This window comes from Bubalus kerabau, chromosome 15 (genome assembly GCF_029407905.1).
Source record: "Bubalus kerabau isolate K-KA32 ecotype Philippines breed swamp buffalo chromosome 15, PCC_UOA_SB_1v2, whole genome shotgun sequence".
Classification (NCBI taxonomy): Eukaryota; Metazoa; Chordata; class Mammalia; order Artiodactyla; family Bovidae; genus Bubalus; species Bubalus kerabau.
Genome location: NC_073638.1, coordinates 83349203 through 83362059, shown reverse-complemented (window position 1 = coordinate 83362059; position 12857 = coordinate 83349203). Strand labels below are relative to the sequence as shown.

The following is a 12857-nucleotide window of genomic DNA, read 5'->3' as shown; positions in this document are numbered from 1 at the left end:
CCCCCACCCCCTGGTCCCGGCGGCGGAGGCGGCGGCCGCGGCGCTGCTCCCCCCGCCCCCCGGAGCGGCCGGCTCACTCACTCTGCGCGCCTCTCTCCCCCCTCCCCTCCGCCCGGCTCCGAGGGCGCCCCCCCCGCCCCCTGCCACTCAAGGGCCGGTAGCGCTGGCGGCGCGCGCGCGCGCCCGCCACAGACTCGCAGCGGGCCAATCAGGGGGAAGGAGCGGCTCCTTGGCCCCGCCCCTCGCGGGTTTTCACGTCGCGGCGTCCCGGGCTTCCGCCCACCCCCACCCCAGCCTTCCACCAATCAGGAAACGGCTCCAAGGGAGCGCGCGAGGTTTCCTTCCCCGCGCACCCGTTCTCACCGTTAAACGGCTGCGTCTCGCGACAATCCCAAAGTGACCTTTTTTACTCCCCCCCCACCTCCGGAGCTCAACGCGCGCCCGGGACAGTGGGAGGGGCAGGCCTCGCGAGGGGGCGGGTGGGAAACGCACCTCCTTCCCCGCCTCGCGCGCACCCTGGGCTGGCTGCGCGCGCACCTGCCGCCCTAAGGAGCCGCTAACGCCACAAGGGCTTTCTATCCTTCTCCCTTAAGCCGCGGAGGGAGCCTCGGCGTCCTTCCGCCTCCACCCCGGCCCCACTTTCCTGTCTGTGGCTTTTCTGTCCCCAGCGCCGCGAGGTCTTGCGGGGAAGAAGGGGGGGAATTTTTTTTTTTTTGAGCTGTTGCTTCTCCTTTAAGAAAAAAAGCCCCGTCGGCCGCCGGATGAAAGTCTCTGAAAAAATGGCGGCGGTGGAACAGAGGCGGGGTCGTGAGGGCAAGGAGGACCCGCCTTCTGGCGCATGCGCCTGGTCGGCTCGCTCCGAGGCATCCTGGGAAGTGAAGTTCCGCTTCCCCCTGAGCCTTCGGAAGACAGATGGGAACCCCGAGGCGGAGAGGATGCTGGGAGGCTTTGACCGTTGCGCGCTGGGAGAGGTAGTCGACTGTCCCGTTAATTCGAATTCGCTCTTCCGGGAGGCGGCGTTTCCGGGTGGAGCCTGAGCGCCCGCCCGCATCCGGGTACGCCTACCGAGCCAGTCGCTGGTTGGAGTCGCCTGGCAGAGTTTCCCGTAACTTTTCGCTCGGTGTTGGCGAACCATGTCAGGGTGGCCACGCAGTAGCCCTCACCTCTAGTTAGACGGCACCGCCGCGGGGACCGGCTAGCATTCACATACATCTCCTGCATTATCCCATCTTCTGTGCGCGTCTGGAGGTCAGGAGTTGACTGGTCCCGTCGGCTCCTAGTGGGTCTGGCACAATTCCTGCCCCTCATCCGATCCTTAATAAAAGTTTGTGGAATGACTTGTGGAATTGCTTTTTTCCCCCTGGATATCAGGGCTGAGGACTGGCACCCGCTGCTTAGGCTTGCCCGTGCCCCCTGGGTTGGAAGGAAGAGTGGTGAAGCATTGTTAGCGTGACTCTTGTGACCTCCCCAGACATCTGAAGGCTTCCCACCACCACCTCCCGCCACTCCCCACCCCGAAACCATCTGCTTCTGCGGTTTTTAAATGTCGCTGCTACACAGGAAGCACGGTCAGAACAGCAGCTTTGTAAGAATTTCTTTTTCCACCAGCGTGTGCAACTCAATGACTAGTGCATCAAACGGGAGTTTCCATTTGCTCATCTACCGAGTTGCCTTCGGTGATGGCTCTGAACTTCTTGCATTGCTTCCCCCCCCCCCCTTTTTTTTTTTTTCCTTTCCTCCATTATAATGAAGGAGCGATCTGCAGGAATGCTTCTCAGTCCCGGAAACGAAAGCACCCAGGGTTAAAAATCTCCCAAGTGAGTGGCTGGAAACGAGCTCTCAGAATCCAATTCTACATTTCACATGAATCATTTAGTTAAACTGCAGATGGAGTCCAATACTTTGCAAGCCAAGTGCTGAAGAGCCTTTTTCCTTCCAGTGCTTTGGCTCAGTTACCACTTCAGATTGGGCAAATGTTCATCTTCTCTGTGGAGTGTTGTGCACTTTGATGGGGCTAAAGGCATTTCAGTTGTAAAAACTGGCATAGTGTGGGTGGGAGTTTTTCAAAGCTGTGTTTGCAGTGAGCAGACTTTTGGAATGACGCTGACATCCAATGGCTGCGAAAAGTAATGCAGAGGTGGGCTCTCCTTTACGTTAAAAAATAAAAAAGTTTTTAAGAGTCACAAAGGAAGGGAGAATGAGTGATTCCTTTCAGTTAACCGTAAAAAAAGACCACTGGGTTGTAGAGGAAAGAATACAGGCTTTGACATTAAATCTATTTTATATATTATAGTAAGTAGCTTTGCTACTTACTAATTCTGTTAACTTTAGCAAATTTCTATTTCACTACTGGTAAAAATGGGGATAATATCTATTTAACAAGACCATAGTTTTACTTCTTTATGTACTGCCACCTTATAGCAGACCTTTTGAAATTGCTTTATTTTATTCAAGGTGAATAAAATCCCAGTAGCCAAAAAACAGGGAAAGTTGACCCCAGTGTCACTTTTGAGAGAAATTAAGGCCATTTAACTAGACAGCAAGTGTGCATGACTGAAACATCTGCCCCTAAGAACCTGGTGTCAAATCTTCTAGTTTTCTTCTTTATGACACCGCTAGATGATTGCATTTTAAACCACTGAAATAAACCTGGCCGGAGAATCCAACTGTAAGCCTGGTCCAGAGAATCCTGTTCTGCCTTTAATGGGTTGATGATCTATTTAGAAAAGCAAATAAGTATAATTTATGAATAATTGGGTAAATAAAGACAGCAAAATGAATTGAGTGCTAGTTAACTCTGATGGAAATTTTATGAAGGAGATTATGCTTCCATGGTCTTTCAGCATCATAGAAAAAAAAATTCAGAATCTTTCACAGCAGGCTACCCTACCCACTCTGGGAAAGAAACACAAATACAAATCTGCCATTCCCATGAATTCAAGATAAATCCAGGCGCATAGTAAGTTCTCAAATTTTTCAAAATTAATTTTGCTTCTTTATCACCTTGGCCAATGCACAACCAGAACTCAAATCCAACAACCCATCTTTCTATGTCTCAGTTTTTAAAACTCTGACTTAGAAAAAAGAAAAAAAAAATCTCATCAAAAGAGAGGAAAGTGAAGTCGTTCAGTCGTGTCCCACTCTTTGTGACCCCGTGGACTGTAGCCCACCAGGCTCCTCTGTCCATGGGATTCTCCAGGCAAGAATACTGGAATGGGTTGCCATTTCCTTCTCCAGGGGATCTTCCCGACCCAGGGATCAAACCCAGGTCTCCTGCATTGCAGGCAGATGCTTTAACCTCTGAACTACCAGGGAAGAAGCTCAGAGGTTAAAGAGAGGAAGTGCTAAGCAAATAAAGGAACCAAAAAAGGGTTATAAAGGCTGCTTCACGCTGGCTCATTCAGTCCCTTTGTGGTCCTCTTCTCCAGCACATGCCAACACAGTGCTCTACAACCTGTGTGCGGGACCAGGGCATCTCGGCTGTGAGGCAATGGAGGAACTGGGTGAGTGAGGAGCTTCTTGGAGGAGCAACTCGAAGGGATTGAAGACTCGGCTGCCATCTCCATGTGTGGTGGGGTGGACTTCTAGCCAGATGGAGGATAGTGTTGGAAGATTTTCTTTTCACTGCTTTCCTGACCTCAGGCCAACCAAGAGTGAAGCATGAGGAACTATGTTATTTTGGGGAACTATGGGTTTGCTGTTTTTAGAGGCACAATAGGCAAAGAATTTGGTACTAACCACAGAGTAAACTCTGCACAAATATTTTCAAACTGAATTGTGCTTGAAATTGTGATTTTGTTAGGAGCGTTTTAGCTCCTTGGGGGGCTGCGAGGAGATCATAGTGGGGCTACAGAGTCGGTAAGTTCAGAAATGTGATTTGCGGGGGGAAGAAATAGGGGGGACTGGGTAAAGGGTTGTTACAAGGAGAATAAATGGACTAGAAGTGTGAGAATGAGGGATCCGCAAAGGGTGGAGAAAGGCCAGAGTTTTTCATCTGTTCCATCGTTGAGCATTAAATCAAGAAGACACAGCACTGTTACTCCAGCGCCTTCATTGCTAAGCTTTTTATTGAGAGCAGCTCTGAAGGAACAGATGACCACGGCCTGCAAATATGATACCTCCTTCCACTCCAAAGCAACTGAAACCAGCACTGAAACCGTGGGCCGCATTGCTCAGAGAGATCCCTGATTTCAGACCTTGGGCGTGCCGTCAGGCTTGTCATTCTCGGGATTCGTGCCATATCCTTTGCCAATTTTTGTTGCCATCATGCTTACAAACGCTGAGTCACTAAACTTTACCCAGCGTCCAAGCTGTATAATTCCATGGTGTCTTGGGTGGTTGTATGTCAAAAGTGCAAATGGCAGCAACAAAAAAAATCTTGCATATTGTCTTTTTTTAAAAACGTGTTTTGAGAGTTAGAGGAGTAGAGGAAGGAAGAAAGGCAAATTACAGAAGGGAAGAGATGTTAATGAAAAGGAAAAGGGTATTTAATATTAAAATGTGAACTGTTTTGGAAGTAAAGTCTATTTTAATACGTGGAGTAGAATATATTTTGAACTTGGCGTAGAATCCCAATTCTTATCCTGTGTGAGGGTTGGAGAGATTCATGTTTTTGGCTGAGTTCCACCCAAATCCAGCTCTGCTTTTTTAGGGATATGTCATGGCTTTCAAGGAGAAGGCAATGGCAACCCACTCCAGCACTCTTGCCTGGAAAATCCCATGGATGGAGGAGCCTGGTGGGCTGCAGTCCATGGGGTCGCTAAGAGTCGGACACGACTGAGCGACTTCACTTTCCCTTTTCACTTTCATGCATTGGAGAAGGAAATGGCAAACCACTCCAGTGTTCTTGCCTAGAGAATCCCGGGGACGGGGAAGCCTGATGGGCTGCTGTCTATGGGGTCGCACAGAGTCGGACACGACTGAAGCGACTTAGCAGCATGGCTTTCATGGAGAAGAAAATGGGAACCCACTCCAGTATTCTTGCCTGGAGAATCCCATGGACAGAGGAGCCTGGCGGGCTACAGTCCACGGGGTGGCAAGAGTCAGACACGACTGACCGACTAAAGAGAAAGATGGCTTTCATGTCGTAATTGGAAAGGGAACTAATCCTTATTCAGTGACTTAAGCTGAAACTCTACATTTTTATATATGTTAATCACATTAGTGTTCCAAACAATCCTCTGAAATACGAAGTATCCACGTCTTTTTTTTCAAATAAGGAATCAAAAAGCCAAAATAACTTGTTCAGCGTCACCGGTAGGAACACCTGACTAAATGACTAAACCAAAGCCTGATTAAGTGACAAGGTGTTCCTTTAGAAGTCTGTTGGCCCTGGTGTTCCAGCCAATATGACAACCCAGATAATTAAAAGATTAAAAAAAGATAGATTGGTGCAGTTTCACATTTCCTCAGCAGGATGAATGGCAGAGGAGTTTGGTCCCGAAATACAGAAAGTACCAGGTGGCCTGGAGGCAGCGCTCACGCGTGCCAGCCAGGCGGCCGGACCTCACCAGGCCATTAACAACCGCGCCTCAGCCACTCCTCCAGACGGTCGGCAGCTCAACGTCCAGCAGAAAGGCTCGGGTGGGTCTGCCTTCTCCCACGTGGGGAGGCAGTGGGGAGGACAGTCAGCCCAGCAGGCCAGTATTTCCTCTTGGCGGCACTGCCCCCACTGTGGGCAGTTTATGTCCGCTCAGGAGATCTCACCCAAACCCGAACCAGGAGCAAACTGTAGCTCTGAACGAAGTCATTACAATCCACCGAGACACTCAAGAGACCTCCCTTAATTCTTTTCCTGTGAATGTTGACATTGCTGGATTTCCTCAGACAAAGGGCTATAAAAATGGATGGTAGAGTTTTCAGTCTGATACACCCAACCCTGCAGCAGTAATCTCTTATTTGTCATACATTTGAAATTCAGTTCAGTTCAGTTCAGTCACTCAGTCGGGTCCAACTTGTTGCGACCCCAAGGACTGCAGCACGCCAGGCCTCCCTGTCCATCACTAACTCCCGGAGTTTGCTCAAACTCATGTCCATCAAGTCAGTGATGCCATCCAACCATTTCATCCTCTGAAATTAGTCATCTTCAAATTACATAATCTGGCCAAAAGGCAAGATAATCTCAGAGTGTTGGTGATATGTATACGCATAGGAAACAGGAAGAGAAAGGGCTGTTAACTCATGACTGAAAGGAGTTTTAGTAACTCTGGTTAGCTGGTGCTTGAAAGGGTAACCTACTTTTAGGAAGATGGCTTGCTTCTCTTGTAGAGGGTCTTCCCTCTCCCCTCATCTTTTTTTAAAATTTATTTAATTGGAGGCTAATTACTGTACAATATTGTAGTGGTTTCTGCCATACATTGACATGAATCACCCATGGGTGTACATGTGTTCCCCATCCTGAACCCCCCTCTGTCTCCCCTCATCTTTATTGTAAATGCCTTTTTATTTTGAATCCAAGAGGAACCATGACTTCTGTTTGCAGTAAAGCTTAGGAAATAGAAAAGAAAGAAGCTGTATCTTAATAGAGGGCTACAGAATAAAAATATGGAACTCAGAAATTTGGCATTCAGTCTGAGAGAAAAAGTTTTGTTTTCTATTTCTATCTTAGTTTTCTTTAAAAAATTAAGAAAAAACCTTTTATTATAGAGAATTTTAAAATTTACAAGAGGAAAAAAAATACTTAAATCTGATGTACCCCTAAGTCACCTTAAACAGTTAACAACTCTTGGTCAATCTTACTTCATTTATACATCCACCCATTCCTTCTACTCCTAGATTATTTTAAAGTAATTTCAGGCATTGTATGATTTCATCTATAAACATATATATATAATTATGCAAGTAACCCTAATATCATATCCATAAAATTCTTAATAGTAATTCTGGATGGACAGGGAGGCCTGGCCTGCTGCAATTCATGGGGTCGCAAAGAGTCAGACACGACTGAGCGACTGAACTGAACTGAACTGAACTGAATGTCATGAGTGACCATTATCACACCTAAAATATTAACAGAAACTACAATATTATCAAATATCCTTGTCACACCTGAAATACATTAACAGTGCTTACTACTTATTGAATTTTCAGTCACTGAAATTAGTCACTATTTCTAATTCTTACTTCTTTGGTTCTTGCTTGTTTATTTAAGATTCATCCACTGCTGCTACTGCTAAGTCACTTCAGTCGTGTCCAACTCTGTGAGACCCCATAGACTGCAGCCCACCAGGCTCGCCTGTCCCTGGGATTCTCAGGCAAGAACACTGGAGTGGGTTGCCATTTCCTTCTCCAATGTGTGAAAGTGAAAGGGACGTCGCTCAGTCGTGTCTGACTCTTTGCGACCCCATGGACTGCAGCCTACCAGGCTCCTCTGTCCATGGGATTTTCCAGGCAGTAGTACTCAGTTATAAATTTCTTGAATCTTTTTTAACTATTGGTCCTCCTCTGTCTCTTCTTTTCCACTAAAGTTTATTTGTTGAAGGATCATTAGCCCTGAAGAGTTTAGCTCAGTTTGTTTATGTCCAAAATGGTGCATACAATTCAACATATTTGTGAGACAGATGCTTGAGAAAGATCTGTAGAAGATTTCATTTGTAAAAAAAATGGTCAGATCTTTTCTTATGCCATTAAGAGATACCCATCCCCCAACATCGGAAATGAAATCATTTTTTAATGACCTGTAAAGTTCATTTTCCCCATCTGAAGACTTTAGAGCTAGGTAGAGCTTCAGTCATGTCCAACTCTGCACAACCCCATAGACGGCAGCCCACCAGGCTCCGCTGTCCCTGGGATTCTCCAGGCAAGAACACTGGAATGGGTTGCCGTTTCCTTCTCCAATAGGTAGATCCTTTAGGAATAATATAATCCAGTGTTTTGTAAAGTTTAAAACGCTACAGTCTCTGATAAGAAATTCACTGGAGGTTCACTCCTGGGTGTGGATCTGCAATTTAAAAACTACTATTGTGATACAATTGCTTCATTATGTGGATGAGAAAACAGCCTCAGAGAAGCACATGTCATGGAAAGATGACCCAGAGAATCCACATGGAAAAGAGGTCTGGCATTTCTGACTTGCAGACGTCAGGGATCAGATAGTTCAGGATCAGCCAGGTTCTGCATTCAGTAGACTGTGCTTAGTCGCTCATATCTGACCCTTTGCAAACCTGTGGACTGTAGCCCACCAGGCTCCTGTGTCCATGGGATTCTCCAGGCAAGAATATTGGACTGGGTTGCCATTTCCTCCTCCAGGGGATTTTCCCGATCCAGGGATTGAAGCTGCATCTCCTTGCATGTCCTGCGTTGGCAGGAGGACTCTTTGCCCTCTGAGCCATCAGCTGGCACTCAGGAGCAGTGTGACCTTACACAAGATATTTTTCTCTTTCTTAATCTACAAAATAAGGACAATACTATCACTTGACTCAAAGTATTAGGATGGCTAATACATAAATATATCACTATTATATATATCATACAATATATTCATATTATATTTAATTTATATTTATATGAATAATGTAAATAAATATATGTCCTGTGTTGATTTTATTAATTATTAATTTCCTGAAAAGAGAAAGTTGATAGTGTAATACTCATACAAGAAAGTCCGTTGGTTTCTCCTAAGAAAACTACAAGAGAAACAAATTTCAACTGTTTGGACTGAAGCATCTTGTTCGATTTTGCTGTATGTTTCCAATCAATCCATTTTTCTCCCCACAATTTAAAAGACAGAGTACCAATACCTTGAGAATTTTGTTACATGCTGGGGATATTAAGGAAAAAAAAAAAAACATCAGGATTAAGAATCAGTTTTACTGTACTGGTATGTTTGGGAAAACTGTAAAATAATTGCTTATATTTTTCTGATAGGAAAACAGGTAGCATTTACACCTAGAGTCTATTATACAGAGAGAAGTAAGTCAGAAAGAGAAAGATAAACATTAAATATGAACGCATATATACGGAATCTAGAAAGATGGCACTGATGAACCTGTTTGCAGGGCAGCAGGAGATGCAGACGTAGAGAACATGCTTGTGGACACAGCGGGGGCTGGAGATGTTGGGAAAAACTGAGAGTGGCATGCAAGCATATACATTAGTGTATATGAAATTAGACGGCTGGCGGAAATTCACCGTATGACGCAGGGAGCTCAAATCCATTGCCCTGAGACAGCCTAGTGGGGTGGGGTGGGGAGGGAGGTGGGAAGGAGGTTCCAGAGGGGGGCCATGTGTATACCTATGGCTGATTCATGTTGCTATATGGCAGAAACCAACACAATATTGTAAAGCAATTATCCTCCAATCAAAAGTAATTTAAAAATATATTTTAAATGTACTCATTTCCTTGGCTGTGCCAGGTCTTAGTTGCACACGTGGAAGCTTTGCTCTTCAGTGCGGCGTGTGGGATCTAGTTCCCCGACCAGGGGTTGAAACCAGGCCCCCTGCATTGGGAGTGCGGGCTCTTAGCCACTGGACCCCCAGGGACGCCCCTGTTTACATTTCTCTAATTGGAGATCTTCGTGGGTGATCGACTCTCAATGATAAAAATGAATACAGGGCAATATAGAAAGTCAAAGTGAAGAGGAACTCAAAAGCCTCTTGATGAAAGTGAAAGTGGAGAGTGAAAAAGTTGGTTTAAAGCTCAACATTCAGAAAACGAAGATCATGGCATCCGGTCCCACCACTTCATGGGAAATAGATGGGGAAACAGTGGAAACAGTGTCAGACTTTATTTCTCTGGGCTCCAAAATCACTGCAGATGGTGACTGCAGCCATGAAATTAAAAGACGCTTACTCCTTGGAAGGAAAGTTATGACCAACCTAGATAGCATATTCAAAAGCAGAGACATTACTTTGCCAACAAAGGTTCGTCTAGTCAAGGCTATGGTTTTTCCTGTGGTCATGTATGGATGTGAGAGTTGGACTGTGAAGAAGGCTGAGCACTGAAGAATTGATGCTTTTGAAGTGTGGTGTTGGAGAAGGCTCTTGAGAGTCCCTTGGACTGCAAGGAGATCCAGCCAGTCCATTCTGAAGGAGATCAGCCCTGGGATTTCTTTGGAAGGACTGATGCTAAAGCTGAAACTCCAGTACTTTGGCCACCTCATGGAAGAGTTGACTCATTGGAAAAGACTCTGATGCTGGGAGGGATTGGGGGCAGGAGGAGAAGGGGACGACAGAGGATGAGATGGCTGGATGGCATCACTGACTCGATGGACGTGAGTCTGAGTGAACTCTGGGAGTTGGTGATGGACAGGGAGGCCTGGCGTGCTGCAATTCATGGGGTGGCAAAGAGTCGGACACAACTGAGCGACTGATCTGATAGAAAGTCAAACTGTAGAGTGAGACTATGTGATTGAACGCAGCTGTCGGAAATAAGAGATAGGCTACAGTATGCAGAGGGCATTAAACATCTCCTGGTAAAACAGACCATATTCTTGAAGTCAAATAAGGAGTAAGGGAGGATGTTTGAGTTTAGATTTAACTCTTAACCTAAGAGAAAAGGGAGATAAATGGCGGCGTAGCAGGGGTACTCGAGAGGATAATTATTCTAGAAGATGTGCATAGTCCATATCATGATTCCCTTGTATCTTTTGATATAGATGCCTTGTTGGAGGAACTGGAATACTCTACCTTCCAGGAAAGTGATGAATACTCCAAGGCAGCTTCTCCTCCCATGGATCAGCATTCCAGAAAGGACAGTAACCTTGATGAGACTTCAAAGGTCCCTTCCATTCCTGATGACACGAATCCCTTTCCAGTAAGTTTTCATTTATTGAAGTATCTTGAATATACATATTTGAGTGCATTTCTGAAAATTAATTGTATCTCAAATAAAATTATGCAAAAAGGAGAATCACATATCCAAGAGACAGAAAAAACCTTCTCCTTAAAAATTAAAAAAAAATTTTTTTTAAATGATAAAGGTGGTTGTTTTTGGAAAGAGGAGGAGCTCTGAGAAAAGTATCTTGGAAGAGTAAGTCTTTGGAAACTTTTTTTTTCTTATTAGAGCCTGGAGCTGGCAGAGTATTGTGTAATTCACTTGGGATATTCTGATATCACCATTTGGGTATCAGACATGCATGTTGCAGTTTGATTGGAATGTCACTCAGTAAGGCCAGAGATCACTTGGGCAAGGCCAGGTGACAGTTTAGCTAAATCTTGTCAGGATGGCTTTTTTAGGGTATTCACTTTCTGGCTCTTCTTTTCTGCTGAATATATTAGGAAATTCAATTATTTGTATATCCAGAGGTGAGGAAGCTCTAGGGAACCAACACAAAAAAACTACGCTCAGGAAAGATTATGAATTAACCTCCCCGGAAATCCAATTTATTAACTTCTGGTTAGAATTTAAAGGATCAAGTAGAGCAGATACGAATAACATTTGTTGATACATGTTGATATATATCCTTCCCTATGGATAAGTCTACATGCATCTACTTTATAATTAGAAGCTTACTTGGTGAGAATGGGTTACTACAGGAGGAATCAAGAAGATGCTTTTCATATCTGGTGTTTCTGAACGATGATTTGTTTTCTTTTGGGCCACACTGTTCTGTACGTGGGATCTTAGTTTCCCGGCCAGGGTTTGAACCTGTGCGTCCTGCACTGGAAGAGCGGAGTCTTAAGCACTGTAGCACAGGGAAGCCCCTGAACTACGGTATGCTGACCCATCCTTGCACACCGTATGGTCACCAGTAGCGCAGACTTGAAATCCGGGCCTGTGGGAAGGCTTCCTCTTTAACCGCTCTTCCTTCCAGCTATGCCGGTACAGTTTTCAGGACACGCATTTCTCTCTTCTGGGGAGCCATTGTCTCTGTTCTCACTGTGAGGTATAGCCATAGACTCCTAACTGGCCCCCTCACCTGACCCCCTGCAATTTCTTCTCCAAATTGCAGTCAGGGTAATCCTGTAACACTTAAATCAAATCACCTCATTCTCCTACTCAGAACCCCGCGATGAATTCTCGTCTCATTTGCAGTAAAAAGCCACAGTCTTCACACCGACCTGATTCATGGGTGACCATATGTCTTGGTTCACTTGGAAGAACCTGGGTTTTTGCTTATTTTCTTGACATCCTCTTATTGACTTTACCTTTTACCCCAGATTTTCCATATTTTTGTGAAATTTTAAAGATTAGTATTAGCTTTAAAGTAAGCCAGCATGGATTATAAACCCCCATTTGGTTCTTCTGGCTTCTCTCACAGTCTCCTGTGGGAGTATATAAAACACATGTGCCGTGAGCGGAGTCCTTATTTTATTATTGCTGTTGTTCAGTCACTGAGTCCTGTCTGACCCTTTGCAGCCCCATGAACTGCAGCACGCCTGGCTTCCCTGTTCACGCTCTCCTGGAGCTTGCTCATACCCGTGTCCATCGAGTCGGTGATGCCATCCAGCCATCTCATCCTCTTTCAGCCCCTTCTCCTCCTGCCCTCAATCTTTCCCTGAATCAGGGTCTTTTCAAATGAGTCAGCTCTTCGAATCAGGTGGCCAAAGTATTGAAGTTTCAGCTTCAGCATTAGTCCTTCCAATGAATATTCAAGACTGATTTCCTTTAGGATGGACTGGTCGGATCTCCTTGCAGTCCAAGGGACTCTCAAGAGTCTTCTCCAACACCACAGTTCAAAAGCCTCAATTCTTTGTGCTCAGCCTTCTTTATGGTCCACCTCTCACATCCATACATGACTACGGGAAAAACCATAACTTTGACTCTATGGACCTTTATCAGCAAAACGATGTCTCTGCTTTTTAATACACTGTTTAGGTTTGTCATAGCTTTTCTTCCAAGGAGCAAGGATCTCTTAATTTCATGGCTGCAGTCACCGTCCACAGTGATTTTGGAGCCCAAGAAAACAAAATCTGTC

At 45.3% G+C, this 12857-nt stretch overlaps 1 protein-coding gene across 2 annotated transcripts in view; it reads left to right on the top strand.

Moving 5' to 3' along the window:
* Positions 1 to 3408: 3408 nt before the first annotated feature.
* Positions 3409 to 12857, top strand: part of LPXN (leupaxin) — a 43227-nt gene continuing 33778 nt past the window's right edge. Inside the window, exons 1-2 of one of the 2 annotated variants that reach the window (XM_055547212.1) lie at positions 3409 to 3503; positions 10596 to 10753. In XM_055547212.1, the coding sequence (XP_055403187.1) occupies positions 3491 to 3503; positions 10596 to 10753 (171 nt within the window). In that variant the 5' untranslated portion in view covers positions 3409 to 3490. Of the gene's footprint in view, positions 3504 to 10595; positions 10754 to 12857 lie in introns of those variants that run through there. The other variant, XM_055547213.1, reaches the window with a different exon arrangement.